The 27,778-nt window shown below is 34.1% G+C and overlaps 3 protein-coding genes across 12 annotated transcripts in view; 2 read left to right on the top strand and 1 right to left on the bottom strand.

Moving 5' to 3' along the window:
• Positions 1 to 3,173, top strand: part of LOC125055831 — a 54,849-nt gene extending 51,676 nt beyond the window's left edge. For 4 of the 8 annotated variants that reach the window (XM_047658467.1, XM_047658466.1, XM_047658465.1 and 1 more), the window contains 3 exons: positions 781 to 1,063; positions 1,871 to 2,043; positions 2,835 to 3,171. In XM_047658467.1, coding sequence (XP_047514423.1) covers positions 781 to 1,063; positions 1,871 to 2,043; positions 2,835 to 2,969 — 591 coding nt within the window. In that variant the 3' untranslated portion in view covers positions 2,970 to 3,171. Of the gene's footprint in view, positions 1 to 780; positions 1,064 to 1,870; positions 2,044 to 2,834 lie in introns of all 8 variants that reach the window. The other 4 variants (XM_047658462.1, XM_047658461.1, XM_047658464.1 and 1 more) reach the window with 3 other exon arrangements.
• A 2,552-nt stretch (positions 3,174 to 5,725) lies between these two features.
• LOC125055833 (zinc finger CCCH-type with G patch domain-containing protein) lies at positions 5,726 to 27,661 on the bottom strand. 3 transcript variants are annotated; one of them, XM_047658471.1, is made up of 11 exons: positions 27,341 to 27,593; positions 27,021 to 27,227; positions 26,527 to 26,619; positions 26,200 to 26,334; positions 25,848 to 25,942; positions 25,561 to 25,645; positions 10,262 to 10,294; positions 9,319 to 9,505; positions 7,280 to 7,434; positions 6,680 to 6,850; positions 5,726 to 6,194 (listed from the first exon to the last, which is right to left on the bottom strand). In XM_047658471.1, the coding sequence occupies exons 1-11, from the start codon at positions 27,380 to 27,382 to the stop codon at positions 5,778 to 5,780; spliced, it is 1,620 nt and encodes a 539-aa protein (XP_047514427.1). In that variant the 5' UTR covers positions 27,383 to 27,593; the 3' UTR covers positions 5,726 to 5,777. The 3 variants fall into 3 exon arrangements, with proteins under 3 accessions (XP_047514427.1, XP_047514428.1, XP_047514426.1); XM_047658472.1 differs by lacking the exon at positions 10,262 to 10,294 and having other exon boundaries at positions 25,528 to 25,645; positions 27,341 to 27,588; XM_047658470.1 differs by lacking the exons at positions 5,726 to 6,194; positions 6,680 to 6,850; positions 7,280 to 7,434; positions 9,319 to 9,505; positions 10,262 to 10,294 and adding exons at positions 16,311 to 16,782; positions 17,791 to 17,961; positions 18,415 to 18,569; positions 19,616 to 19,802 and having other exon boundaries at positions 25,528 to 25,645; positions 27,341 to 27,661.
• Positions 10,448 to 13,835, top strand: LOC125055835. Its single transcript, XM_047658476.1, has 3 exons — positions 10,448 to 10,764; positions 11,607 to 11,779; positions 12,720 to 13,835. Exons 1-3 carry the CDS (start codon positions 10,452 to 10,454, stop codon positions 12,852 to 12,854), a joined length of 621 nt encoding a protein of 206 aa, XP_047514432.1. The 5' UTR covers positions 10,448 to 10,451; the 3' UTR covers positions 12,855 to 13,835.
• Positions 27,662 to 27,778: the final 117 nt, after the last annotated feature.

Genomic DNA, 27,778 nt, shown 5'->3' with positions numbered 1-27,778 from the left:
ATGGTTAACATTAATCTCGTAAAGTTTTAAAATGAATGTTGCTTTCTTACGGCTCAACCAAAATCAGTTATTTAGTCATAAATTGAAATAAAAGAGTATTACTGTATTTAAATTTAAACATATTTAAATTTGCTGACATTGAGGCACGGTATTAAGAGTTCATAGTTGATAGTGTGGGGCGAGCTACAGCCTCTTTACTCTCTGTTTTAGAATAAACTACTGCCCATGTATCGTTTATTATGATTAATTAAATATCCGTAAATTTATCATGAAATGTAATTTTTTGTGATAAATGTTATATTAACTTAGTTTTACAGCGCTTTCATCGCTAAATTGTTAACTAATTACGAATAGTACTGTTTATATTTTGACTAATAGCTGAGTAAAGATGTCAGTAGGTCATTTGTCACTATAATCAAATATGTTTAATGAGTTCTAGGAAAAGAACTATGCTTACTCGTGTATAATTCTCAAACAAATGAGATGTTTCATATGTAAAGAGTAAACTAGAGGCAAAGTTTTCCACATCACATTCTTCTTAAAGCGAAATTTAATTTACAAACTTTAGATTGTAGTAGTGAGTTGATTTTCTTTTTTAAAAGAGTACCGAGAGTTTTTTACGCCGGCTTTTTCTTATGGTTCCACAATAAACATATTTTATTTTATTTTTTATTTGTAAAAAAAATAATACCAGACTAAAATTAAAAAAAAAAAACAAATAATATATACTATACACGAAGTCGTTATCAATGTGTCAAAAAATTTATTTCGTTATTCCAGTCAAACAGTAGACGTCCCGAAGACATCCTACGTCGGGAAGGTTTCACATACGTGATACCTAGAGTCAACGACTATACACGTCTATTTTCAACGCCCACTCGTCGCTCTGCGCCGGCGCATCCCGAATCGCCGTGCAGAGATAAAAAGCCGAGGCCCGCTTCGCCAATTTCGCCGCTAGAGGACGTTGAACTAAGGGAAAAAAAGGAAGAGAGGAGCACGGATAGATTGAGCGCATCTGACTTCTATACTGTCACGGAGGATGTCACGCCGCAGCCTTTTAAAGGTATTTCTTATGTTTTTATCACCACTAGTTTTATTACATTGTGTATATTATCAATATTGTAAGATATATTGACGTGACAACGTCTTATAATTCGATTGAGCCGTCTGAACGCACGAATAAACATGACGCATGCGGCGTTACCTCGCTCTCAGGCGTTCCTTTTAAAGCTTGAAATGCAAGCGAGAACGCGGAACGAGCGACAAAGAGGCACAATCGGCCTCCGCGTTCGGCAGCGTTCGTTCGTTAAAAAATTGACATAATTGTATTTATGCGTACAAATAAATGTAACTTGATCAATTAAATTGTGATTTCCATTTACCTCCTCTATATCCATACAAAATATCTATCAAACAAATAAAATTAAAATTTTCTTATGACGTTGTCACGTTCAACTATCGTCAGTAAACCGACTTTACAGACAACCGATTTTTTTTTTCATACAAAAATTATCTTAGCTAAATTAGGGAGCATTCAAGTATTACATAACGAATTTTTATCTATTTGTAAAACGTTACAATGCGGGCGGGGATTGTATTACGCGTTATTTTTAATATTATTTTCGAGTTTCCAGTACTTTACACCACATAATAGTAACTTTTAGGTATTTAAAGAGTCACTGGGTGGTCACGAAACATTTAAAAGTTTTACTATTGGGTACAGAAAAACGTTACGGTGCGTTACATGGGGGGGGGGGGTCAATAATCTCCAAAATTTGCGTGACGTAATACTTGAACGCTCCCTTATATATAGATACAAAAAGTTTTTTTTGCAAACAAAGACAACAAAAATTTATTTGATACTTTTCAGGTACCTTTGATGAGGACCTGCTGCTAGGTTCACGCGTGTTAGTGTTTTCGCTGTCATCGTCATCGCCCAACTTCTCGACGATGGTGCTAGCGGCGCACTATATGGGCCTTCGCCCCGCTAACACCCTACTCATCGTGCAACCGATGCAGGCCCCGCCTACTACGGTGCATCAGGTACATTTAATTTAACATTTTGTTGCTGAAAACTGAATAAATTAGAAGGATCGATTTTAAGCAATCTCTTCCAGTTGAACTAAAGAAAACTTAATGAAAAAACCAATAATAAACAACATAATAGCTACACGAATTATCATAACTTCTTATTTTTGATTTATTATTTAATTTTATTTAAATTGGATTTAAAAGACTAGTCTGTGCGGAAATAAAACTGTCTTGAAATTTGATTGCCAACCTCAAATGAACAGGTTTTTTTCAGGATTTAGTTATTCAATTTAGGCATTTCAAAATGCAAATCTCATCTAAAGATTCCATTACTAGGTAGTTTACCTCGTTGTTAAATATAGTTTGTTATTGTTAAAACCTTTCGAAACATTATAACTTTAGTTTTATCTATTTTATAAGTTTTAAAAAAAAGCAAAATGGCTGTAAAAACGTGTCTAGTTGTAAGTTTGTTACATTCCAGGAAATAACGTACACTGGATATGTAGCACTATAAATTTTTGTGAAACGAAATAAAGAATTTTTGAAATTGAAATATACAAAACATAGGAAAACACTTTTTTACCGGATTTGAAGTTATGTTTTATTATAAATTTACAATTATTTTACATAGTTTTAAATTTAACCGACGTTTCGCGGGCTTTACAGCGTGCGTGGTCACGGTTTACGTGTTTTTCTATGTCTAAAAGTTATGTCAATAAAATACAATACTATATACAAAACAAGTAATTTAGCAGCGACCTAAAATTCCTCATCATATAAAATTTTACCTTAATATATTTCAGTTCAGCGAAGCAGCGGTAAAGGACTACAATCGAGGGCGGCATTATCTAACAGACCTAGCTCGTCGCGCGGCCGTGCCTGTCTTTGACAACGTAGAAGAGGCCATGGCCTGCGTACTTAACCGATTGCGCACGTAGTGGTTCATTAGTTGCGTGCGTATACTTGGAAATTTCGTTGAGTCTTTTTATTGTATTACTATTGTTTAAACAGATATATTGTCGCTTTTCGTCTACGGCTGGTATATCATTATGATCGTAGAACAATGTCGGATTTGAAAAATATCCAAAATCTACTTTTTATCATATTTTGATACTAAATTGACTAAATATTACGGCTACATTAAAAAAAATCATGTGTTTTAAATTTCTAGAAAACTGTGTAATTTAATTTAATTATCTTAATTTTGTTTCAAAAGAAACCCTATTGTTTGTTTGTATGCCAATTTTCATATTTACAGAATATGAATTAAAAAAGTTATGACATAAAACTAACATGAATATATTATTTTCAAATGGCTGCCCTATAAAGTTTACTATTTGTCACATCCGTCACTATTCTATGACTATGACGATATGTACATACTATGTTTAACATAGCTTAATTATTAGTAACCCCATACGGTCACTAGTTAGTATGTACATGCAAAGCCGGGGCAGCAGTAGTAATATAAAGAATACCAATGTTGCACAAGTATGCGTACGTATGTGCTCGTTTTTAATGCCGTTGAAACGGTTAAATCGGCGAATAGAATTCTCGATTATTTAAGATTTTAAAAGTTTTACATCACAGATATGAATCTCAGGCGCAGGCGCGTTCAGCCTAAATATTCATTGAACTTTCAAAAGGCGATATTATTACTGAAGGTTCCGTTTCCACGTTTCACTAAAGCTTAGGTTTCCTAGAAAAGCGGTGCCGTTTTCTAACGGCCGTAATGTAGCGTTGGGTGACGTCACCCATACGTTGTCTATAAATAACATCGAAGGAGGTTTCCTAGAGAACGTTGAGTGTCACCGTAACGTCAAACAGCGGTGCTGTCATTTGCATGACGGCCGTCGTAGCGGTGATAAACATTAGTTCGACGTTTTTCGCGTGTAGCGCTGCCCATATTTAATTAATACAATGAGTGGAAACGTGACGAGCGTAAATGATGTTTCTTTGCATTATGTTAAAAAGTAATGACGACCGTTATTAACAACCGTAAAATGACGGCCGTTAGTTAACGGCACCGCTTTTCTATGAAACCTAAGCTTAACCGTGTTCATAATCACAAAAGTAGACATCACAAAGCCAATAGTTCAAGGTGGCGAGGAGTCTCAACTCTATTCGTATGTACTTACGTCTTATTTTAGTTTAGCAAAAGTCTCTCTTTATTTTACCACTCTCTAGTGTATGTGTGTGAGAGAATGTGTTTAACAACTGTGATGATCATTTTAGTAAATTGCAATGCAGAAACATTTTAATTAGTATTAATTTTTTATCGAAATAGATATTTTAGCTGAATCTTTGACAGCGTCAGCGCAATATTTGTTACGGATGAGCTGGGGAACATATAAACGAACGTACAAAATTTATGAGTAAATAATTTTATTATCATATAAACTAATGTTTTAACCCGTTTTCGTCTGTATGTCCGCCAGCTCTTAATTCACGCGAGTAGAGTGTAATTAGGATAATACTGACTGAGAAAATGTCATGTCGGATTGTGTAGTCTTTTAGACGATTCTCTCAAATTAGATCTTATTAGTGTATTTTGTGTTGTAGTTACTAAACTCCAGTAATGCGTCTAAGAGTACAAAAATTTGCTCATGTAGCACATTTACCACTTAATATGCAAAATTATAATGTTGTCATTTATACTCATTTTAAAATTAGATAAAATTCTAATGCTTGCAATTTATCTTCAAGCTTTTGAAGCTATTAGCTGAATAGTAAGATGGTGACAATAATTTTTCTTTCGTTCATCATTAATATCCCAAATGCTTAGAAAGTTATTAAAATTATTACTGAATTTATGTATAAAATTAAGTGCATTTTTCATCGTATTAATAATAATAATGTATTTTTTAATCCCTATAATTGTAATTTTATGAATATTTTAGTATGAGATTGACAGTTTTCGATAAGTAAAAAACTTATCGAAAATTTGCTAGAACTTTCGTCATGTCAAATGCTTAACGGTGAGCCATGACCTTAAACAAGTACATCACTTTTTTTAATTTGATTTTTTGTTTATTATAAATACATTACAATTTGTAAAGTAACAACGAATTTGTCTAATAGAGGTTGTGGTCATCCATTTTTTGTTTTATTTTAAAATATGTATAAAGTTTATTGTCACCTCTTACAACTAGATAAGTTTTAAAACATACCTGACCACTGTCACTAAATAATCGGCAAATGTTATTTGCTAGTCTCAGTATCCATTTATGTGTAAGTATTTTGTAATATTGTTTGATAGTACAAAAATCTAATTTATAGAGGAAATATTTCATATATTAATTTGTAATTATATGCCATGTACGCTTATTTAAAACATCACCTGTAAATATAGAAATTTTAATTAATATATATTGGTTTTATTTTTCACGAAACGTTTTACTATACTTGGGTCCAGAAACACGTTACGGCGCGTTACATGGGGGGGGGAGGGGTGTCAAAAATTTCGTAATACTTGAACGCTTGATATTTAGAATTTAATTTTAATAACCAAAAATATAAACTATGCAAGGTGCCATGAGAGCCTTAGAGGCAGACGAATCCAATACATTTTTGCATTTGTTTCGGTTATCAGATTTAATAAAAACATTCTAATGGTGGCAAATTATGCCTTATGTGTCATTAATACCTTTGATAATTATTGTTCTGGAACTTCTACTAAATAAAAGACAGATTATAGTTATAATTATATTAAATACTTCAGTAAACTTAATAATAAACATAAAGAACTAAAAAACAGTCATTTTCTGTTTGTCCTTACGATGTTTCTGTTCTCGAGCTATTTGTCGTTCCTTGTTTTTCAAAGTAGCCAACTCTTTACTTTTCTCTGTCAACTGCTGAGCCACACTTCTATGTCCGTTTGTACTTGCAGGATATCTACCGAGTGTATTCTTCAATTTAATTATTTCACCTTCTACTCTTCTGCTCTCTTCTTCTAGTTTAAACTGTTCTATATTTAAATCTTTGCTTGAAGTTTGTTTTATGTCTATAGAAGTTGTGGGTACTTCATTTGCTTCTGTAGTATCTCCTAACGTTTTGTTTATGAAGTTAAAAACATTACGACGTTCTCTTTCCTTTTCTCTCTCGTATGCTCTTTTATTTCTTTCTTCTTCTCTCTTTTGTAGGCGTTTTAAACGTTGTTCGACCTAATAAAAAATATTTAAATATTTTATAATGATTTTACATTTGGATTTCATACAAATAAAATATAGTGTTAATCCCTGACGTCGTAGGTTCGATTCCCGGCTCTGCACCAATTGGCTTTTTGTCTATGTGCTATCGTGATAAAACCGGCATGTCTTAGACCTAAAAAGTTGACGGCGTGTCAGTCACAGAAGACTTATCACCTACTTGTCTATTTAAAAAAACCAACGATCCCGACACATACAGATATATGAGGCCCAGACCTCAAAGGTTGTAGCGCTAGTGGTTTTTTGTATACTAATATATTAGGTGGGAACCTGTCTACACACAACAAAACAACTCAACATTGATACATAATATATATATAAATATATATATATATATATGCAATTATAATAATTTATAATAACTAAATTAAATCTAGCCTGGCTCTATATGTATATGTACATAATTGTGTCTTGCCCCAATCTATAATGAGTCTTAATACCTTTAAAGGATCCTGCGCACGCGCCTTCTCCGATATAGCCATACAATGGTCCAATGTCTTGCCCGCGGGTAAAAGGCGGGCTTCAACCGGCTGTACGCGACCTTCTCCGGTCGCTCCCAGGCCGCTTCCTGCCACATAGCCCATGGCCAGCATCAGCTTGGAGGCTATACCCTATTAGCAAGACAATGGGCTTTATAAATATGCCGTGTTTGTTGCCATGGTAACGATTTTTTCATTGCAAACAAATGCGTTATAGCCCTTAATAGGAGGGAAAAGTTGTTTTAATAAAAAAACCGATTGTCAATATCACAATTTGACAGAAATGAATACTTTAGTTATAACAGTTTAATAATATCGATATATTTTTTTATAGAAAATCAATAATATATATCCTACTATAGAACATAATACAGAACACTCAAGTTTAAAATAGTAACAATATTAATTTCCGTCAATGTTATAAAACTTGTGGCTAAGATTCACCTGTACATCAAAATCAGTTCAGCGGATCAAGAATTTTGTTAATTTAAGTGAAAGAGACAAATATAGCAGTAATATTAATATTATTATTTAAATGGATAAAAATAAATACATACTCACTCTGGTATGTTTCTCCCACTCCCCTAAAGCAGGGGAGTTATTCTGCAAGCTTTTGTCAGCAATGAGTGCGGAGTTCGACTCTACGCGAGTGACTTTTCTCTCGGGATATTCTGTATCACTGATGCTGCCATCAGAGTCACTGCTGTCGTCTCCAACTATAAACAAAATATATCCCTCAAGCCTGTGGTCGCATGTTTGAGTCCCGGCTGTGCACCAATTGAATTTTCTATTTATGTGCACAATTAACTAGCTTGAACAGAAAATATATTGCAAAACCAGCACCTCCTGTACCCAATTATATAATATTTATAGCTTTATTAGACAAATAATTATGTCGCCAAAAACACGACTTTGTAGGTAAGTACTGAATACAAATCTGATCGAAATCTAGTTCAGGTGTATATGTCACCGTAAAATTGTAAATACCGTTAGATTGTAATCTGTCGAAAGATTGTGAACCTTTATGTACTGCTTACAATTTAGCGTATTATTATTCGTATTATGTAGATTGTAATCTATCGAAGTGAAACCGACAATTTTATTGTGTATGTATAAATATTTACAATTTTACGTTGACATATATATATTGTTATCATATCATCCAAAAATTTACAGTCTAACCTCATGAATATAATTAAGTTCATTTGAGGTACCTTATAAATAGCATCTTAGTTGATATTGTAAACAAAATATTTAAGTTTCTTTTCCGTGGATTTTTTTATATTCCTATGTTCGCCTAATGACTTTAGCGTTCGACCCTCAACTAGGGAATGCAATCCCGACTCGAGATCGTAAATTCGAGATCCCGCGGGATTAGAAATATCAATCCTGCGGGATCCCGAGATTTTCGGGATCTCGTCATGTTTAAAAAAATGTGAATTTCACATGACTGAATATGATGAAAACTGCTTGTTTGTGATAATAAGGTTAATTAAAACAAAATATTATTTGAATGAAAACAAAGGCCTTTAGTACTAACTTAATAATTAACAGTTTTACGAACATAAACATATTCAAAACAAAATTAGATATAATTTAAGGAGATTAAAAAGTAGTACATTTTGAAAGTTACTTCTTAAAAAAAGTGTATCAAGAGTGCTATCTGATAACCGGCATCTAATGTTCGTTGCGATGTTCCCAGCTGCTGAGAATGCTTTCTCCAACTCAACACTGGTTGGCGACAGCGTGAATAAGCAATTATGTATATTATGTAAACTGAAAAAATCGCCCCCTTGTTCCACCACACTTTCAAAATCCATTATTTTTGTATTACTGACTCTAATTTGTCTAAGCTAGCGTCTAAAAGTAAAAGGAATTTTAGACGCTCGGAGAGTTTCTTCTAATTCCTCTTGAAGTGTATGTATTAGTGAAATGTATTAGTTTGTGTAGCAGTAGAATTTATACATATTTAAATCCTCTGAAATCATAGAAAGTGGCAAGTGATCTTCGTTTAATACTATATATTAATTTCTACTTGTTCCTACTACTCTCTATTAATCTCTATAATACATAGTGTGATTATATTTTTTGATTTCTTTGATTTAGATATTTGCTTGGCAATTGGAAAGTCTCATTGCCTTTGCTCCAAATCATCTTGAAAATTATTCGGATTTTTCAGATTTTTATCGCAGAGGCCAACTTTTCTGAGAGAGTAGTTTCTAGGTCTTCTAGCTTTCGAATAATGAAACGCAGCGTATGTTCTGCACTAACTAAATAAGCATCTCCCAATCCCGTCAATCTCGAACGGGATCTCGTCATATTATGCTTCGGGATTGATCCCGAAAAATTACACGGGATCTCGCGAGATCAGAATCCCGCGGGATCGGGATTGCATTCCCTACCCTCAACCCTGGTCATGCGTTCGAATCACGGACACCATCGGACGTTTTTTTTAAAAACATTCGTAAGGCGAAAATAGAAGGCTATTAAAAAACTAAAGGATAATAAAAATGGAACAGAAATTGGAGGATAAGACTAAGATTGTCGCTCCACTAGTTTTTCTTTGATTAAAAAATAACAATAGTTAATAATGGACATACTACTCAATGGAAAGATTTCTTCAAATTGCACATGATATTCTTCATTAGAAGACTTTCTTTTCTCTCCAGTGTTAACTCTCTGTTCTGGTTTCACAGTACACAATCTATTCTCTAAATCTATGCTTGTAACAACCCCTCTATGCCATAAGAGATATTTCTCAGTTGATTTCTTTGGCGTTGTGACATCCTATAACCATGAAATAAAGTTCAACAAAAAAATCATACTTAAGAAAAACATACAATAAGTAGCCCGAGGCCAGAGATATTTCTTATTTATGATTATTTTTTATAGATCCTCTATTTAATTATTTCACAATATGTAATTTCAATATTAAAAAATATGTATTAATTGTGTAATTCAGACAATTCCTATAATGCATACTTTCTAGTGAGACAGACCATGTACACAGGAAATATTAGAGTGTTCAAGTGTTTTCTCAGATACACAAGTGCACTATCGATTCCTGAACTCTTATTCAATGACAGGATGGATGTGTGACACAATTAGACTATTATTATGTATATAAACACACTAGCAGCTTAATAAGCTAATGAGCGTATTTGAGGATTTGGAGAAATTATCCAACCTATTTTTACTCCAAAGAGGGTGAACTAATTACACTTTCCGGAAGCCTATTCCAGCCAGCCACTACTCAGTTTGGGAGAAAGTTCTTTAGGGAATTTTTATATATTGAGTGGTCTTCAATTTTAAAGAACTACCCCTCAAATGTGTATTTTCACTTAAAATAAAGAGCTTCTCAATTCCTGGAACATTATAGTGGCCAGTATAGGTTTCAATGAGATTTACTCTTAATCAACTAGGTCAACCAACAACTTCGAGTACTCAAGGGGAGGACAATGGTAGACTCCACCAAATATAAAACATAGGGCCACCATTGAAATTTAAAAAAAAAGTAAGCTGATAGCAGCACTCAGCTCATACCTCAGCATCAGGTGGTTTAAGTTTAAGCAGTACCCTACTTCCTACTTTTAGAGTATCATAATGAGCTGATGAACTTTAGATTGTAGTAGTGAGTTGATTTTCTAGCAATGAAAGGAATATGTAAAAAAAATAATACTAGACTAAAATTAAAAAAAAAAACAAATAAACGATAAACATGAAGTCGTTATCAATGTGTCAAAAATTTATTTCGTTATTCCAGTCAAACAGTAGACGTCCCGAAGACATCCTACGTCGGGAAGGTTTCACATACGTGATACCTAGAGTCAACGACTATACACGTCTATTTTCAACGCCCACTCGTCGCTCTGCGCCGGCGCATCCCGAATCGCCGTGCAGAGATAAAAAGCCAAGGCCCGCTTCGCCAATTTCGCCGCTAGAGGACGTTGAACTAAGGGAAAAAAAGGAAGAGAGAAGCACGGATAGATTGAGCGCATCTGACTTCTATACTGTCACGGAGGATGTAACGCCGCAGCCATTTAAAGGTATTTCTTATGTTTTTATCACTACTAGTTCTATTACATTGTGTATATTATCAATATTGTAAGATAATATATTGACGTGACAACGTCTTATAATTCGATTGAGCCGTCTGAACGCACGAAAAAACATGACTCATGCGGCGTTACCTAGCTCTGAGGCGTTCCATTTAAGGCTTGAAGTGCAAGCGAGATCGCGGAACGAGCGACAAAGAGGCACAATCGGCCTCCACGTTCGGCAGCGTTCGTTCGTTAAAAAATTGACATAATTGTATTTATGCGTACAAATAAATGTAACTTGATCAATTAAATTGTGATTTCCATTTACCTCCTCTATATCCATACAAAATATCTATCAAACAAATAAAATTAAAATTTTCTTTTGAAAATTGCAACCATTCCATCAGTATTTTCTTATGACGTTGTCACGTTCAACTATCGTCAGTAAACCGACTTTACAGACAACCGATTTTTTTTTCATACAAAAATTATCTTAGCTAAATTAGGGAGCATTCAAGTATTACATAACGAATTTTTATCTATTTGTAAAACGTTACGATGCGGGCGGGGATTGTATTACGCGTTAATTTTAATATTATTTTCGAGTTTCCAGTACTTTACACCACATAATGGTAACTTTTAGGTATTTAAAGAGTCACTGGGTGGACACGAAACGTTTAAAAGTTTTACTATTAGGTACAGAAAAACGTTACGGTGCGTTACATGGGGGGAGGGGTATCAATAATCTCCAAAAATTGCGTGACGTAATACGTGAACGCTCTTATATATAGATACAAAAAGCTTTTTTTGCAAACAAAAACAAAAAAAAATTATTTGATACTTTACAGGAACCTTTGATGAGGACCTGCTGCTAGGTTCACGCGTGTTAGTGTTTTCGCTGTCATCGTCATCGCCCAACTTCTCGACGATGGTGCTAGCGGCGCACTATATGGGCCTTCGCCCCGCTAACACCCTACTCATCGTGCAACCGATGCAGGCCCCGCCTACTACGGTGCATCAGGTACATTTAATTTAATATTTTGTTGCTGAAAACTGAATAAATTAGAAGGATCGATAAGCAATCTCTTCCAGATGAACTAAAGAAAACTTAAAAAACCAATAATAAACAACGTAATAGCCACATGAATTATCATAACTTCTTATTTTTGATTTGTTATTTAACTTTATTTAAATTGGATTTAAAAGGCTAGTGCGGAAATTAAACTGTCTTGAAATTTGAGGTATGCCAACCTCAAATGAACACTAATAAGAATAATAATAGCCTGTATTCGAGTACATAATTAGCATCACATTAAGTCCATGTCTTATTTAACATTAGGACACGGCTTTCACTACGTCCAGAAGGGCAAATGAACACTGCAAACGATAAAAAAAATCCAATTTGAATATTACAATTGCTTATGACACTTTCGAATTGCTAATGACTATGTTGAAAAAGAACTGGCGTGGTTAAGCGAACTACAATCCTTATTTACTTCGTGTCATACAATTTAGTTACAAACATACAAGTTAGTTTTAACTTGTTTGTTTTAAGTACAAAAATAAGTATTTAAAGAAAACACTTTTTAACCGGTTTAAAGTTATGTATTATTATAAATTTTGAGCCAATTACGTGAGCCATTTCTGCCGAAACCCTCCATCTTTTAGTCGATACCAACTCCATAAAATAAATAGGAAATAAATACAGATAATGCAACTTTTTCTACAGCTGTGATACTTTTTGACATTCAACACTTTTTGTCTTCAGTCACCGTGACCACGCACGCTGTAAAGCACGCGAAACGTCGGTTAAATTTAAAATAATTGTAAATTTATAATAATACATAACTTTAATCTGGTTCAAAAGTGTAAAGGTAATATTAATAAAAGACAATACTACAAAAATAAGTCTGCGACCTAAAATTCCTCATCATATAAAATTTTACCTTAATATGTTTCAGTTCAGCGAAGCAGCGGTAAAAGACTACAACCGGGGGCGGCATTATCTAACAGACCTAGCTCGTCGCGCGGCCGTGCCTGTCTTTGACAACGTAGAAGAGGCCATGGCCTGCGTACTTAACCGATTGCGCACGTAGTGGTTCATTAGTTGCGTGCGTATACTTGGAAATTTCATGGAGTATATTACTATTGTTTATACAAATATATTGTCGCTTTTCGTCTACGGCTGGTATATCGTCATGATCGTAGAACAATGTCGGATTTGAAAAATATCCAAAATCCACTTTTTATCATATTTGGATACTACATTGACTAAATATTACGGCTACATTAAAAAAAAATCATGTGTTTTAAATTTCTAGAAAACGGTGTATTTTATTTTTATTATTTACTTTTGTTTCAAAAGAAACCCTATTGTTTGTTTGTATGCCAATTTTCATAATTATATATAATTAAAAAAGTTATGACATAATACTAACATGAATGTATTATTTTGAAATGGCTGCCCTGTAAAGTTTACTATTTGTCAGATCCGTCACAATTCTACGACTATGACGATATGTACATACTATGATTAACATAGCTTAATTATTAGTAACCCCATACGGTCACTAGTTAGTATGTACATGCAAAGCCGGGGCAGCAGTAGTAATATAAAGAATACCAATGTTGCACAAGTATGCGTACGTATGTGCTCGTTTTTAATGCCGTAGAAACGGTTAAATCGGCGAATAGAATTCTCGATTATTTAAGATTTTAAAAGTTTTACATCACAGATATGAATCTCAGGCGCAGGCGCGTTCAGCCTAAATATTCATTGAACTTTCAAAAGGCGATATTATTACTGAAGGTTCCGTTTCCACGTTTCACTAAAACTTCGGTTTCGAAGAAAAGCGGTGCCGTTTTCTAACGGCCGTAATGTAGCGTTGGGTGACGTCACCCATACGTTGTCTATAAATAACATCGGAGGAGGTTTCCTAGAGAACGTTTAGTGTCACCGTAACGTCAAATAGCGGTGCTGTTATTTGCATGACGGCCGTCGTAGCGGTGATAAACATTAGTTCAACGTTTTTCGCGTGTAGCGGTGCCCATATTTAATTAATACAATGAGTGGAAACGTGACTTGGACGAAAATTATGTGTTTTTGCATTATGTTAAAAAGTAAAGACGGCCGTTATTAACAACCGTAAAATGACGGCCGTTAGTTAACGGCACCGCTTTTCTAGGAAACCTAAGCTTAACCGTGTTCATAATCACAAAAGTAGACATCACAAAGCCAATAGTTCAAGGTGGCGAGGAGTCTCAACTCTATTCGTATGTACTTACGTCTTATTTTAGTTTAGCAAAAGTCTCTCTTTATTTTACCACTCTCTAGTGTATGTGTGTGAGAGAATGTGTTTAACAACTGTGATGATCATTTTAGTAAATTGCAATGCAGAAACATTTTAATTAGTATTAATTTTTTATCGAAATAGATATTTTAGCTGAATCTTTGACAGCGTCAGCGCAATATTTGTTACGGATGAGCTGGGGAACATATAAACGAACGTACAAAATTTATGAGTAAATAATTTTATTATCATATAAACTAATGTTTTAACCCGTTTTCGTCTGTATGTCCGCCAGCTCTTAATTCACGCGAGTAGAGTGTAATTAGGATAATACTGACTGAGAAAATGTCATGTCGGATTGTGTAGTCTTTTAGACGATTCTCTCAAATTAGATCTTATTAGTGTATTTTGTGTTGTAGTTACTAAACTCCAGTAATGCGTCTAAGAGTACAAAAATTTGCTCATGTAGCACATTTACCACTTAATATGCAAAATTATAATGTTGTCATTTATACTCATTTTAAAATTAGATAAAATTCTAATGCTTGCAATTTATCTTCAAGCTTTTGAAGCTATTAGCTGAATAGTAAGATGGTGACAATAATTTTTCTTTCGTTCATCATTAATATCCCAAATGCTTAGAAAGTTATTAAAATTATTACTGAATTTATGTATAAAATTAAGTGCATTTTTCATCGTATTAATAATAATAATGTATTTTTTAATCCCTATAATTGTAATTTTATGAATATTTTACTATGAGATTGACAGTTTTCGATAAGTAAAAAACTTATCGAAAATTTGCTAGAACTTTCGTCATGTCAAATGCTTAACGGTGAGCCATGACCTTAAACAAGTACATCACTTTTTTTAATTTGATTTTTTGTTTATTATAAATACATTACAATTTGTAAAGTAACAACGAATTTGTCTAATAGAGGTTGTGGTCATCCATTTTTTGTTTTATTTTAAAATATGTATAAAGTTTATTGTCACCTCTTACAACTAGATAAGTTTTAAAACATACCTGACCACTGTCACTAAATAATCGGCAAATGTTATTTGCTAGTCTCAGTATCCATTTATGTGTAAGTATTTTGTAATATTGTTTGATAGTACAAAAATCTAATTTATAGAGGAAATATTTCATATATTAATTTGTAATTATATGCCATGTACGCTTATTTAAAACATCACCTGTAAATATAGAAATTTTAATTAATATATATTGGTTTTATTTTTCACGAAACGTTTTACTATACTTGGGTACAGAAACACGTTACGGCGCGTTACATGGGGGGGAGGGGTGTCAAAAATTTCGTAATACTTGAACGCTTGATATTTAGAATTTAATTTTAATAACCAAAAATATAAACTATGCAAGGTGCCATGAGAGCCTTAAGGAAACATATTACCAAAACGCGACGCTACACCACGCCATCCGACGCATGTCAGTACTTATCAATCCCATATATTTAATATGGTCAGATGCACATAGACAACACGCCATGTGATCACACGCGGTAACATCCAATCGATTTGGATCGGCGTGTTGTGGATGTTGTGATGATGACGTCATGCGTCAATGCTTTCGAGTTTTTGACACGAATGTCAATTTATATACTTAGATATTTTTGGATTTATTTGGCGAAATGAACGACGAACAATTAATTGAGTTGGTGAAACAATATTCTGTTTTATATGACATGAGATTACCTCAATGCAAGGACAAAAACGGAGTTAGGATGTTGTTAGTTTAATACAAAAACCCTGATAATCATTTCAATTTATTAGAAAAATACAAGATGGGCCAGAAAGATTTGCGAATTTGAAAAAACTAAAATAGACATCTGGGAAATTTATTTCTTAAAAATAACATCATCCAGGTGTGCACCATTGCGCTGCAAACATTCCTCGAATCTGAACCTCAAATTGGTAAAAACTTGCTGGCACATTGCGCGGGGAATAAATCAGCTAAATGACTTCTGAATTTGCAAGCGTGTCGTGGTGTCGCGTGTTGGTAATGTGCACGATGGTCATCGGGTGTCGACACGACACGTCGCGTCGCGTTTTAGTAGTATGTTTCCGCCTTTAGAGGCAGACGAATCCAATACATTTTTGCATTTGTTTCGTTTATCAGATTTAATAAAAACATTCTAATGGTGGCAAATTATGCTTTCTGTCTCATTAAAAACCTCAATAATTATTGTTCTAGAACTTATACGCATTACAACGGCCAATTGTTTTTAAATAAAAGACAGATTGTAGTTATTATTATATTAAATACTTTAGTAAACTTAATAATAAACCTAAATAACTAAAAAACAGTCATTTTCTGTTTGTCCTTACGATGTTTCTGTTCTCGAGCTATTTGTTGTTCTTTGTTTTTCAAAGTAGCCAACTCTTTACTTTTCTCTGTCAACTGCTGAGCCACACTTCTATGTCCGTTTGTACTTGCAGGATATCTACCGAGTGTATTCTTCAATTTAATTATTTCACCTTCTACTCTTCTGCTCTCTTCTTCTAGTTTAAACTGTTCTATATTTAAATCTTTGCTTGAAGTTTGTTTTATGTCTATAGAAGTTGTGGGTACTTCATTTGCTTCTGTAGTATCCCCTAACGTTTTGTTTATGAAGTTAAAAACATTACGACGTTCTCTTTCCTTTTCTCTTTCGTATGCTCTTTTATTTCTTTCTTCTTCCCTCTTTTGTAGACGTTTTAAACGTTGTTCGACCTAATAAAAAATATTGAAATATTTTATAATGATTTTACATTTGTTATTCATACAAATAAAACATAGTGTTAATCCCTGACGTCGTAGGTTCGATTCCCGGCTATGCACCAATTGGCTTTTTGTCTATGTGCTATCGTGATAAAACCGGCATGTCTTAGACCTAAACAGTCGACGGCGTGTCAGTCACATAAGACTGATCACTATTTAAAAAAATCAACGATCCCGACACATACAGATATCTGAGGCTCAGACCTCAAAGGTTGTAGCGCTACTGTTTTTTTTGTATACTAATGAATTAGGTGGGAACCTATCTACAAACAACAAAGCTACTTAACATTGATATAAAAAAATATAAATATCAGTGCCCTGCAGTAATAATAATTTATAATAACTAAATTAAACATAGCCTGGCTCTATATGTACATAGTTGTGTCTTGCCCCAATCTATACTAATATTATAAAGAGGAAAGATTTGATTTTTTGTTTGTTTGAAATGGATAGGCTCCGAAACTACTGGACCGATTTCAAAAATTCTTTCACCGTTGGCAAGCTACACTATTCCCGAGTGGCATAGGCTATATGTTATGTTTTATATTCAAAAAATTAGGGATGCTTACTAAAACTTGAGTAAACTAACCCTAGCTTTAAAAAAATAAACAAACACTTCCTTCAATCGCGTGCGCTGCGAAAACTATTAATTATAGAACAAAATGATGTATTACAATTTTTCAGGACACATCACTATCTATAAAAAATGTCTATCTTAGTTACGTCACAATACCACCGCTAGAAAAGGCTCTTTATTCGTACCTAGGTATTGATCCTTATCAAAATAAATACCAACGTTTCACATAAGCTACAATATAATGGCATAACCACCAAAAAAGCATAGTGGATTGGTGTTCTCCTGCCGTTTCTCTTGAATAGTTTACTACTATGTAATATAACAAAAATCTTAGCCACAGCAACGCTTGGCCGAGTCTACTAGTCTATAATAAGTCTTAATACCTTTAAAGGATCCTGCGCACGCGCCTTCTCCGATATAGCCATGCAATGGTCCAATGTCTTGCCCGCGGGTAAAAGGCGGGCTTCAACCGGCTGTACGCGACCTTCTCCGGTCGCTCCCAGACCGCTTCCTGCCACATAGCCCATGGCCAGCATCAGCTTGGAGGCTATACCCTGGTAATGGAAGTCTACTATTAGCAAAACAATGGGTTTTACAAATATGCCGTGTTGCCATGGCAACGATTTTTCATGGCAAAGAATGCGTTATAGGAGGGAAAAGTTGTTTTAATTAAAACACCAATTATCACAATCACAATTTGACATAGATAAATGAATACTTTAGTTACAACAGTTTAATAATATCGATAATATGTTTTTATAAAAAATCAATAATATATAACCCACTATAGAACATAATAGAGTTCACTCAAGTTTAAAATTGAGAGCAAGAAATTCAGTGTAACACTATTTATTTCCGTCAATGTTATAAAACTTGTGGCTAAGATTCACCTGTACATCAAAATCAGTTCAGCGGATCAAGAATTTTGTTAATTTAAGTGAAAGAGACAAATATAGCAGTAATATTAATATTATTATTTAAATGGATAAAAATAAATACATACTCACTCTGGTATGTTTCTCCCACTCCCCTAAAGCAGGGGAGTTATTCTGCAAGCTTTTGTCAGCAATGAGTGCGGAGTTCGACTCTACGCGAGTGACTTTTCTCTCAGGATATTCTGTATCACTGATGCTGCCATCAGAGTCACTGCTGTCGTCTCCAACTATAAAAAAAATATATCCCTCAAGCCTGTGGTCGCATGTTTGAGTCCCGGCTGTGCACCAATTGAATTTTCTATTTATATGCACAATTAAACTAGCTTGAACAGAAATTTAATTGCAAAACCAGTACCTCCTGTACCCAATTATATATACATATTATATTAAAATATTTAACTTTATTAGAAAAATAATTATGACGCCAAAAACACGACTTTGTAGGTAAGTACTGAATACAAATCTTACCGAAATCTAGTTCAGGTGTATATATATTGTTATCATGTCATCCAAAAAATTACAGTCTAACCTCATGAATATAATTAAGTCCAGTTGAGGTACCTTATAAATAGCATCATAGTTGATATTGTAAGCAAAATATTTAAGTTTCTTTTTCGTGGATTTTTTAATATTCCCATGTTAGCCTAATGGCTTTAGCGTACAACCCTCAACCCTGGTCATGCGTTCGAATCACGGACACCATCGGACTTTGTTTTTAAAAACATTCGTAAGGCGAAAATAGAAGGCTATTAAAAAATGTGCGTGTACTAGTGTACACACGCTAGAAGTGAAACTTCTTTATGACCTTATTTTTCGAAAAATTATCTATATGCAACTAACTTTACAGAAATTGGTTAAATAAAGTTAAATTAGATAAAGTTTAACAAAAGGCTTTTAAAATCACAGACTTGAATACAAATAATACAATTATTTCATTTTACCTTATTACCACTAAGATTATTACAGAATTTCACAAATTGTAATATAATTTTTAGTATCATTGTTATAGTTATTATAAATTTTTCTTATTAATGGTTTAGAATCTCTTCGAATCAACCGTGGTAGGGACGAGAAAAAGACGCGCGTAACGGTCAAATGTGACGCGTAACCGAAAAATGTTACACTAAATTTTTTTCCAACCCCGATAAAGAAGTTTCACTTCAAAAACTAAAGGATAATAAAAATGGAACAGAAATTGGAGGATAAGACTAAGATTGTCGCTCCACTAGTTTTTCTTTGATTAAAAAATAACAATAGTTAAAAATGGACATACTACTCAATGGAAAGATTTCTTCAAATTGCACATGATATTCTTCATTAGAAGACTTTCTTTTCTCTCCAGTGTTAACTCTCTGTTCTGGTTTCACAGTACACAATCTATTCTCTAAATCTATGCTTGTAACAACCCCTCGATGCCATAAGAGATATTTCTCAGTTGATTTCTTTGGCGTTGTCACATCCTAAAACCATGAAATAAAGTTCAACAAAAAAATCATACTTAAGAAAAACAAGCAATAAGTAGCCCGAGGTCTGATTATTTTTTATAGATCCTCTATTTAATTATTTCACAATATGTAATTTCAATATTTAAAAATATGTATTAATTGTGTAATTCAGACCAATTCCTATGATGCATACTTTCTAGCAGGCTTTTTTGGAAACAAACACCCACCGCACCGCATCAAACAAAACGCAAACTCATATTTTAGCAACCCAAAACTCGAACTTTCTTCGCCCAACGCTTTTTCTCCTTCCGAGGCCCTTTCATCTTTAACCACTTCATTAAAAACAAAATTATCACTAACATTTCAAAAATCACATTACATACATTTACTAATCATCTCAAAACATATCATGTTAACCTGTCGTATTCTGATACTGAAAATATTCTTATTGTACAAAAATAGTTTTAATATAAATGTGTAGAAATAATTAATATAACTTATAAAATACTGTTTTCATGTCAAAAGGAAGAGACTGGCTGCCCACAACGCAGGGAATCCTAGTGTGGGGGCCAGTGCACTTTACTTTATCTAAATATCTTGTATATTGTGCATAATAAAGTTTTTTCTTTCTTTCTTTCTAGTGAGACGGACCATGTACACAGGAAATATTAGAGTGTTCAAGTGTTTTCTCAGATACACAAGTGCACTATTGATTCCTGAACTCTTATTCAATGACAGGATGAATGTCTGACACAATTAGACTATTATTATGTATATAAACACACTAGCAGCTTAATAAACGGATGCGCGTGTATTTGAGGATTTGGAGAAATTATCCAACCTATTTTTACTCCAAAGAGGGTGAACTAATTACACTTTCCGGAAGTCTATTCCAGCCAGCCACTACTCAGTTTGGGAGAAAGTTCTTTAGGGATTTTTTATATATTGAGTGGTCTTCAATTTTAAAGAACTACCCCTCAAATGTGTATTTTCACTTAAAATAATGAGCTTCTCAATTCCCGGAAAATGATAAGTAGCCAGTAAAGATTTTATAGGTTTCAATGAGATTTCTTCTTAATCAACTAGGTCAACCAACAACTTCAAGTACTCAAGGGGAGGACAGTGGTAGACTCCACCAAATATGACGGTAGACTCGAGTCCGACCACAGGTGCACAACTGCTTGCCGCTCGTTTGCGTAATTTTTTCAAGTGTTAAAGTGTTTCTCAAAGCTCGTATTAATATGTTTGCCTGCAAACGGTGTGAAATTGAAGCTAGGGACGGCGCCACATGCTCTGTCTGTGCGGGTCAGTTTGACTTCCCTTGCGCTGGAATAACTGAGGGTGGATGGCGGAAACTAGGAGAGCGCAAATCCACCTGGAAATGTTCCAGTTGCAAGTCCCGAGGAATAGCCAGTCCTAAACCAACAGTGTCGTCGGATCCTGATTCCATCGTTGTCGAGCTTAAGCGTCTGTCGTCACAAATGGAGGCTATACCAGCATTAGTGGATAGCGTGAGGGCGATACAGGCTGAACTGGTGGAATTTAGGACTATCAGAGAGGAGTTCTCGGATATGAAGGCGTCTATCGAGTTTGTTCATAATACAGTTGAGGCTCTAACCTTGAAGGTATCTACCCTGGAGCAAGAAATTGACTCCTTGGTTAAGACAAAAGGAGATTTGTTGACCCTGCAGGACCGTGTAAACAACTTGGAGGAACTGCAGAACCACAACGAACAACGTCTACGTATGAATAATATTGAAATTAAGGGTGTACCCGAGTCTAGTGCCGAGAACTTATTCAACATCTTAGATAAGTTGGGGACTGCAATTAACTGTAAAATCCAAAAGGAGCAGGTCAACTACATCGCCAGAGTGCCTACGCGTAATAATAAGCATAACAAAAACATTATATGCTCTGTCCAGAACAGTTACTTGAAGAATGAATTTGTAGCTGCTGCAAAGAATCATAAGGCCCTTAAAGCGGTGGATTTAGGACTACGTGGCGATAGCAGGATTTACGTCAACGATCACCTAACTCTGGAAAACAAAGCCCTATTAAATAAAACCAAGGCTAGCGCAAAAGAACGGGGATATGACTATGTTTGGGTGAAAGGGTGCAAAATTTTTATACGAAAAAACACATCGTCTCCAAAACATCATATCAATACGGAACGCGACTTAAAAAAGTTTTTTACATAATCATATTTAAACAGTCCGGCATGTCACATTACTTGATCGGCTCAATAAGTTTGAGGACCGCAGGTAGCATTTTTTGCAGTTCAGCTTGTACCTGCACGCCTTTTGTTCTCTTATCGCTCAATGCTAATGACTTTTTGTCGTGCAGTTTTTGTGATTATAGACATTATTTCCTTAGAATTAGAACTGCTTCTGGCTTAGTAAGGCTTACAAACATTTATCTCAATAATTTAATATTTTATTTTTGCTCATACTTGTGCAGTTTAACTATTCTACTTAACTTGTATACTAGTAAGGTGCTTATTTGCATTTCATTGGTGGGGCAATATATTTATTCACATCGATTAGAATGCACCCCACATATTTATTATTGTGTTGTATTTTATGATAATATTTGCAATGGCTCCGCTTAATATTTTCTACCAAAATGTTCGGGGGCTACGAACAAAAACGAGTACTTTTTACAGAAATGTGTGTGTTAATAACTATGATATTATATGTATTACTGAAACGTGGCTTTTGGAGGGTATCTCGGATTCCGAGTTGTTTGATAATCGGTATCTTGTTTGGAGACGAGATCGTAATTATGCTGCTACCGAACAATCGAAGGGAGGAGGGGTTTTAATAGCTGTTAAGAGAGAAATACCTGCTGATGTTCGACATGACTGGCGCTCGTCTGCCGAGGACCTATGGATCACGCTTACATTGAACCATAGAAAGCCTAAAATTTCTTATAAAATACACATCTGTGTTGTCTACATTTGTAACGAAAATTTGGGCAATACATTAGCAGTTCAATTGAATAATTTTTCTTATAGTCTGGCTGACCTTGTTCTGAAATATCCTTCTGATGCATTTTTAATACTTGGCGACTTTAATCAACCGAATATTAAGTGGTGTCAGACAAATGATCTCTCTTCTCTCTATCCGAGTGACATACAGGGAGATGTTCAAAGGAATTTTATAGACAATTTGAATATCTGTAATCTTTCACAATATAATTGCTTCCACAATATTAACGATAGGATTTTGGATCTTGTACTATCCAATAACGATATTACTGTTACCTGCTGCGCTGATCCCCTGGTATGCGAAGATCCCCAACATAAAGCGCTTTGCATTTCGGTCGAGTTCGTTCAGTTGCACAGCCTACCCACTCGTCCTCGCTTACAATATTTGTACAACAAGGGCGATTACAATGCCATAAAACGAAATTTGGATTCCGTGAACTGGGACTATGAACTGAGGCGTAGATCCTTTGAAGATGCTGTATCGTATTTCTATGACACTATCAACGACCAGCGTAACATCTACATTCCATCAAGAATTGTAACCATACAGTCAAAATTCCCAGTCTGGTATAATAGCTCTCTAATCAAAATAATAAAGGAGAAAGCTAAATATCATTTAAAGTTTAAAAAATATAAAAACCTCTCGGATCATCAATCATTTGTCGTTTTACGACAGAGAGTGAAAGATTTAGAAAAAGAGTTGTTTAACAATTATATATCTGGAATAGAATCAAACATAAAGCGCAATCCTAAAGCTTTTTGGGCTTATGTAAAATCAAAAAAGCAGTCCAATTGCTATCCCTCTGTACTACAGTATGGAAATCATTCATCTGGGGATGGGGATGTTATATCCAACATGTTCAGCGACTACTTTTATTCAAATTTTTTGGAACCGAGCGCTGCCAATAACAACTCGCCACCAATCAACACACAGACCGTACCCGAGGGGGCTGCTTGTTTCGGCACTGATATCGGGTCAATAGAAATTAATAGGGATGAAGTATATAGATTCTTGAAACATGTGGATCTAAACAAGTCACCGGGGCCTGACAATATTCCACCAGTGTTTATAGTAAATTGCGCCGATAGCCTGACTTTACCACTATCAATTTTATACCAATTATCACTTACTTCCGGAGTAGTTCCCACTTTGTGGAAGTCTGCGTATATAACACCTGTCCTGAAAAAAGGATCAAAAGCCGCTGTTGAAAATTACAGACCTATATCCAAGTTGTGTGCATTTGCTAAAATTATGGAAAAAATCGTTTACAGACAAGTATATGCAGCACTGAAACTGGACTTTTGTGAATACCAACACGGTTTTATAAAGGGTCGGTCGACTACGTCAAATTTGATCCTCTGTAGTGACTTTATATCAGACTCCATGGCTAATGGATCCCAGGTGGATGTTATATACACAGACTATAGCAAATGTTTCGACAAAATCGACCACAACATACTTTTAAGCAAGTTATCTTCCATGGGTATACGGGGTAATCTATTCAGATGGTTCTCATCGTACGTAGAGAATCGATGTCAGACTGTGGTGTTGAATGGATACTCGTCAAGAACCAGATATATACCTTCAGGAGTCCCACAAGGATCGCTTTTGGGCCCACTTCTCTTTAATATATTTGTTAACGACATCACACATTGTTTTCAGTCGTCCAAAATTCTACTGTATGCAGACGACATGAAAATCATGAAACAGATTAACTCTGTCGCTGATGCACTCTCTTTACAAGAAGATCTGGACCGCTTTCAAAATTATTGTGTACTAAACGGGCTCGACTTGAATGTATCTAAGTGTTACATTTGTACATTTACTCGCAAACTCCACCCCATTGCCTTTCCCTATAAACTTCAAGATTCTATTTTAGTAAGAGTTGGATCTGTCAAAGATCTTGGAGTTATATTTGACAGCAAACTTCTCTTTGATCTACATATTGAGAGCATCATTAATAAAGCCACGAAAGCGTTAGGTTTCATTATAAGAATCTCGTCCGACTTTCAGGAAATTAAAACCATTAAAATATTATATTGCTCTTTCGTTCGTAGTCACCTCGAATATGCCTCACAGGTATGGAACCCAATATACAACATTTATATAGACCGCCTTGAAAGTATACAAAGAAAATTTTTAAGGTACATTCAATTTAAATCTAATTGTTACCTGCCTGACTATCATACACGCTGCAAAAAGTTTCATATTTTGCCTTTAGCTGAGCGTAGAAAAATATCGGACATTACGTTCCTAGTGTCTTTACTTAATGGTGCGGCTGAGTTGCCAGAACTGTTATCTAGGGTGGGCCTGTACGCACCATCATTGTTTCTGCGCGGACCAAATTTATTGTACGTCCCCATAGCACGAACTACATACAGGAAAAATTCTTACCTATTACGAGCATGTCGTTCTTTTAATGTGGCATGTCTGGAGCTTAATTTGGACTTGTTCTGCACAAGTGTTACTGCGACGAAGAAAGCCCTTTGTGACCGATACTTTGAGATTTAGTTTTTAATATAGCCTTGAGAGTTTTTTGAGCGTTGGTGTGTAATGATGTGATAATGTGTAAGTGTGGAAACTGATAATTGGCCGTCATCATGTTAATTGTATACTATTGAACCTTTTTAGCTGTAAGTTTCCCTAAAATTGTAAAATAAAATAAATAAAAATAAAATAAATAAAATATAAAACATAGGGCCACCATTGAAATTTAAAAAAAAAGTAAGCTGATAGCAGCAGTCAGCTCATACCTCAGCATCAGGTGGTTTAAGTTTAAGCAGTACCCTACTTCCTACTTTTAGAGTATCATAATGAGGTTCAATTGCTTCCTTTAAGCTTGACAACTGCACTATGGCTCCATGAGAATATCTAAAACAAATATCAAACCTTTTGAATGATATAAAATAATATAAAAATTAATAAAAAAAACAGATTAAGAGAGAGGAATTTTAATTCCTATTGCATTTAAAAACATTAACAATATATGAGATGCTTCATTCAACAAATAAAAAAATTACATACAAACAATTCAGTATTGGATTTATATAATGTAGAATTATTCAAAACTCACCTACATTTTTCATCATCAAATTTGCATTCACCATTTAAAAAATAGGGACATGGCAGCATCTCAGTGTGGGTTGGATGTGTGAATAATACTCTTACCTATAATTTTTTTTAAATAACATTAAGAATTTCGTAGGTCTATTTTTAAATTTAACCCAAATACTATTTAGAATTTATATAAGAAGCCTGAATCTCATAAAATTATATTGTCATATTTTAGAATATTAATCAAAACAATGCATTGCTAAGGCGCCCTGAAGAAATATACAAAAAGTTTCATCTTAACAGTACACACATGGCACAAAATAAAACATATTTTTAAGTGAAAAGATCATAAATAATTTAGCCCATCTTACCTGCAAATCACCAAATTGATCATCATCTTGTCGTGGAACAACTGAACTAACCATGGCATTATGTAAGCTGTGGCCACCCCATGAGTGTGTGTGATATACTGCGCACTTCATACCAAGCAATGAGGACAGCTCATCCTTAAAACATATGGAATCATCATATTGAAATAATAATGACAAAAAAATGCATTATTGACAAAGTGGTTAATTTTTAAGATTTTTTTAAGATGTTGTGATAGTTAGTTATTTTTTAAAGATGTTCTGATAGTTAATTTTTGTAATTTTTCTACAAGACAATGACCAAATTCTTAGGATTTCATACATTTATACCTCTATGTCACTATCATCATTTTTTGAGTCAGATTGGTTTAGCTCTTCTTTACTCTCTTCATTTTCAAAAGCTCCACTTTGTGCCATTTCTCTCTACAAATAAAAATATTTAAGATATTATCATTATATAAAAAATACTCCTTCCAGAGCTGCATTTGATGTGTGTGTTTTTGTGCCTCTGATTTTTGTTCATGTAGGAAATTAAGGGTAAAATTCATAGTAAAGAAAAAGTATATTATGCACTCATCAGTATTCAGTTAATAGCTTGATTTAATGTATGGGAGTCTGTCTATACTATATAATATATATGAGGAATTATTTGTTTGTTACAGACTAGATGAAATTTTTATTATAATCCTATGGTATCCCTGAGTAACATAGGCTATATATAATTATGTTATAATTTGAAATAAAGAAAATGTACAGCCATGTGTAGCAGAGTCAGGCCGTTAGCATGTAATATAGAAATAGTTGTTACTATTTAATATTTTTACCATAAATAAAGCATATTCATCATCCAGCTCATTTTTTGTGTCAATATCATTTTCTTCTCTAGGTTCTGTTGAAATCTGTTGGCTCTGTGCATCTATACTTTCTTGTGTTAAATCTATTAATTGCTGGAGTTCTGACTGCAACTCCAACAAAGATTGTCTTTCTGCTGCATCACTAGTAGACTGAAGGCTTTGTTTGACTACCAACAACTAAAAAGAAAGAAAGAAATAATAGGTTAAATAAATCCTCTATATAGATGCAAATATTTGGTAAAATTACTTTTTGTTTGTCTTGAAAAGATATTTGAAAGAGTACAACATACCTGAGTTTTATATTGATTAATAGACGACGATAGATCTTCCATTGTAATTAAAATAATAGTTTAGACATTCATATATCAATAATTTTAAAGTATAATTTATTTACTGATCCGTGAATTTTAATAATTATTAAAAGTACTATTAACCAGTAACAATCTATATCATCATTTAATTGGAATACATTATTAAGTATTAACTCATCTCTATATGCAATTTGTTATTAAGGTTACAAATGAACAAAAGACTTGTGTTAAAAGTTGAAAAATAATAAATGAGACTAATATAATTAATCACTTTGTCACATTTATATGATTATTAATTATTATAATGATATTAATTTATCCCTAATGGGAAAGGCAACTGGCAAATGATTATTATTGATACATGACCGATGACGGCACTGCTGACTGCACATTTCACAACTCTAGTATCTACAGATA

The sequence above is a fragment of the Pieris napi genome, chromosome 14, assembly GCF_905475465.1.
Source record: "Pieris napi chromosome 14, ilPieNapi1.2, whole genome shotgun sequence".
NCBI classification, from domain to species: domain Eukaryota; kingdom Metazoa; phylum Arthropoda; class Insecta; order Lepidoptera; family Pieridae; genus Pieris; species Pieris napi.
Note: the sequence above shows the minus strand (reverse complement) of the source record. Positions and strands in the feature narration are given on the sequence as shown.

What these genes read in the sequence shown, in the direction of transcription:
- LOC125055835 (XM_047658476.1), top strand. Translation starts at nt 10,452, where the DNA reads ATGTGTCAAAAATTTATTTCGTTATTCCAGTCAAACAGTAGACGTCCC. An exon ending in AACGCCGCAGCCATTTAAAG is followed by an intron (nt 10,765 to 11,606) that starts GTATTTCTTATG and finishes GATACTTTACAG; the next exon opens with GAACCTTTGATGAGGACCTG. An exon ending in CGCCTACTACGGTGCATCAG is followed by an intron (nt 11,780 to 12,719) that starts GTACATTTAATT and finishes AATATGTTTCAG; the next exon opens with TTCAGCGAAGCAGCGGTAAA.
- LOC125055833 (XM_047658470.1), bottom strand. Translation starts at nt 27,382, where the DNA reads ATGGAAGATCTATCGTCGTCTATTAATCAATATAAAACTCAG. An exon ending in ATGAATATGCTTTATTTATG is followed by an intron (nt 26,620 to 27,020) that starts GTAAAAATATTA and finishes TTTTATTTGTAG; the next exon opens with AGAGAAATGGCACAAAGTGG. An exon ending in TTTGATGATGAAAAATGTAG is followed by an intron (nt 25,646 to 25,847) that starts GTGAGTTTTGAA and finishes TATTTGTTTTAG; the next exon opens with ATATTCTCATGGAGCCATAG.